Source organism: Austrofundulus limnaeus, unplaced genomic scaffold (assembly GCF_001266775.1).
Source record: "Austrofundulus limnaeus strain Quisiro unplaced genomic scaffold, Austrofundulus_limnaeus-1.0 Scaffold30, whole genome shotgun sequence".
Lineage (NCBI taxonomy): Eukaryota > Metazoa > Chordata > Actinopteri > Cyprinodontiformes > Rivulidae > Austrofundulus > Austrofundulus limnaeus.
This window is the reverse complement of record NW_013952432.1, coordinates 632,590-636,058: the sequence shown is the minus strand read 5'-3', so window position 1 is coordinate 636,058 and position 3,469 is coordinate 632,590. Positions and strand designations below refer to the sequence as shown.

Here is a 3,469-nt window from a genome sequence, read left to right as displayed (position 1 = left end):
TTGTTGGTCTGATGTAAAAGCACTTTAAAAAAGCCTGACCTGTGACAAGCAGTCTGTCTGCAGAGGGCACCTGTGAGCTCAAGGCCTAATTCTTCTGCAGTTTTTCTTTGTTTATTTTTTTGATCAAATCTATTCAGTCAGACTCTGCCTCACCACCCACAAATCTCTACACTGGTGACACACAAACTGTTCACTCTGGTCTGCATGAAAATAATCGTATTGCTCTGATCACAGTTGTCTCACCAGAACCACCATCACTCCCACCCTCACTGCAGGTTTTGTAAAAATCACCGGCCAGGTCTTATTATTTATGGGCTCAAATACCCAACTGTGTCCTCAACATAAATTAGAAACCTGATCATTTGTGTGTATTTATCATATGTTCAGCAGATGTAAAACATCTCCAGTGTGGATGTATGGGCGTGTGAAGGAGTTTGTCACTGTGTGTGTTTGTCAACATGTTACTTATTAGTGGTGATTAAAATCAAGCACTTTCTGAAGGGAATGCTTTTTATAACGTTTTCATATCTATAAAAACCCTCCCTGAAGCATGACTGGCTTATCAACTTGTGTCATTTAATAGTTCTTTTTTTACGAGTTCTTGTTAATGTCATTTTGAAACATCTTGATTACGCATGATTTTATGGAAATTAGTATTATATACATAAATCCATTGATTGGATTTGTTTGCAGTTCAACTGCTGTATGGATTTGTGTATTTATTACATGTATATCACTTGGTAATAACCTCCCATGTCTGTGTGTGTATCTCCTGAACCATCACACAGATTTTAATGAGCCCATTTAATCAACCCAATTCAAACTGACCACCAAACTGACTGAACTTAAAAATCTAAATGGCTAAAATTTGATCAGATTTGAAGCTTGTGAGCTGAAGTTCTACATGCTAGTAGCTGGGCGCTATCTCCATCACAAACTATGAGCATGTCACATTGTGCAAAATATTTGCACAGAATTTTGTCATTGAATATCCAACTGAGAAACATTGGCTTTTGTAAAAGAAAAAGCAAATTACTTGCATTCCTTGAAGAAATACATATTGCCAGCCTGAAATGACTATTTGCTGTATAGTATTGAATTGTTTTGACTTGTATTATAGTTAATTTACCACTTTAGATTTGTAACACTTTCTACATGATCTCAGTTAATTACAATAGGCTAATGTTTTCCGTGTCTTTATGAGTTCTAAATGGTCAAAACTAAATTTTCTTTTCAAAGTGAAAACTTTAGACCTCTAATGGATTTTCTCCATTTTTTGTCCTGCCAGCATCTATACACACTTCATAAAACACAACATTTTGCATGAAAAAAAAAATCATACCAACATTATTTTTCAAATCAGGCACAGAAGTGTGAGTGTTGCTGTGGTGACAGCTCTGTTTTCAGGAGTATTTACAGCGTGCAGTCTGGAAATATTTGTCCCTGGTGCTTTCCCTGGCAAATCATCCAGCATACTGGAGCACACAAACGCTTGCACTCTTTTTTTTTCCTTTTTCCCCCCTCTCTTGAAAAAGTGAATCATGGCAGAGGATTATAAATATGGCAAACAGACAAACAGTTTGACAACGGAGCCTCTGGAACAGTCATCACTTGCAGAATCTGCTGTAAAGGAAGCTAGACCATGAACTTGCACAAAAAAAGTGTCTTCCAACATTTTATCTCCACACACCATCATTGCCAGCTTGGGTGATCATTTAAGATGTATTGTTAATCTTTTACTATCAGATTCTGCTCATCTCTGGCTTGGGGACAAGCTTTTATTGAAGTGGTTCTACTTTCCTGAGCCAACGGCCTGAGTGACGTTTAATACAAAATATCAGACAGACAGTGAATCGTTGTGGGAGTCACATGAGATAACAAGACTCCATATTCATTTGACTAAGGCTGGACAAAGCTGCTTTTGTGATAGGGGAGTCTCAGTGGTGATCACAGGTCAAGATACCTGCACACATACTGTACCTCTGGATTCCAGCTGGGTCTGTCTAAAGATGAAACCTAATAAACCAAAGTTTGCAGACACAACTGACAAAGTCAATCAATCACAAGCACCTTCCAATACTCCGCACAGCATCACCTACCCCCACCTTAATCACTTCACACATATTGAGCCTGTTTCCAGTTGCAGGAGGAAAGTAGACCCAGAACTAATCAGGAACATGTTGGAGCGTGCTGATTGAGCCGTTAGTCACCAAGAGAAAGAGGCACGGCAGATTTAGCCCAACACAACTGAAAGGGTCACGAAGCAGCGGGTGTGTTATCGTGCGCTCTGATGTCATCGTCACATTAAGCGGTTTTCGGAGCCAACTTTCCAGGMGGGAAATGCCGTGTTTCTCCATCCACATGGGTTCCTCCTCATTTGCATGAGAAAACAGAGGTATGTGCAGGGATTCTGAACCCAGTCCAAACCAGTATCCACAAGGATCTACTCCGATTGGATTCATTTAGTTAAATAAGTAGAGCCAAGTGCAAGTCTRCCTTTAGAAGACACTCTCAAGTCCCTCAAGACTTCTCCAAAGATCTTTACTATAGAAAAACTCTACTGGCTTGCAGGTGAWAAATTGGAACCAAAGCAACAAAAAATTGCAAAAACAAAAACTGCTACTAAAACTTTACACCACAAATCATCTGAACTTGGATTGCTTAACTTTAAAAGTGAAATAAAGTACAAAATGTAATGCTTTTACTAATACAGCTTCTATTAGATCTTAAAGTAATGCAAAAAAGGAGCATAGTCTCCCCAAAATTTACTGCCGAAATGATGCTGCAGTGAAGCAATGCTTTCCTTCCAGTGTCACTTCTTTTCTTTTGAATTAAACACATGGAAATATCTGAGCCAGCAGATAGTTCATCAACAGGGAGCAGGGAAAAAAATACTTTCAGCAAGAAGCAATCTGCAGCTAGAGTGCACATACCTTCCAGCAGCTGATAGGCAGAGGAGTGAAGGCAGCAGAGCCGCAGGAGAAGAGAAAATCCAATGGACCAGGGAGGAATGCTGCACAAAARCACAACTAAAGAGTGAGAAAACTAAACAAAAGTCAACTTTAAATAACTTAAGAACAGGAAAAAAAACTTAGTTTTATTTACCAGGAAGTCATTTTCACTGAGGGTGAGCTTAGATACACATTAAAGTTCCCTTGTTCATTTGTGCTAGAGAGATGGAGCCCACTCTGCCTCCCTCTCACTCACTCCAGACTAAAAACCTCTCACTCTCCTCCTCCTCCTCCTCCTCCTCTTTTTTTTTTTGAACTCTCCTTCTGGTTTCCAGTCAGACAAAGGCAGCTTCAGTGTGTGTCAGGACTCAAGGGGGCTTCGGCTGAGCTGAAATCTGACTCCCTGCGTCTTTCTCCGGACCACTGCTTTCTAATGCAGCCCTCCCCTTCAGACATCACAGCACCAAATGCAAATGAACACACACACGCACACACACACACACACACACACACACACA

The 3,469-nt window shown here is 40.1% G+C and overlaps 1 protein-coding gene across 1 annotated transcript in view; it reads right to left on the bottom strand.

Annotated features, from left to right (window-relative positions):
• Nucleotides 1-3,254, bottom strand: part of LOC106515524 (collagen alpha-1(XV) chain) — a gene marked incomplete at its 3' end in the record, with an annotated part of 36,093 nt that extends 32,839 nt beyond the window's left edge. Inside the window, 2 exon segments of the mRNA XM_014005363.1 lie at nucleotides 2,934-3,013; nucleotides 3,106-3,254. Of these exon segments, the coding sequence (XP_013860817.1) occupies nucleotides 2,934-3,013; nucleotides 3,106-3,116 (91 nt within the window).
• Between the last annotated feature and the right edge of the window lie 215 nt (nucleotides 3,255-3,469).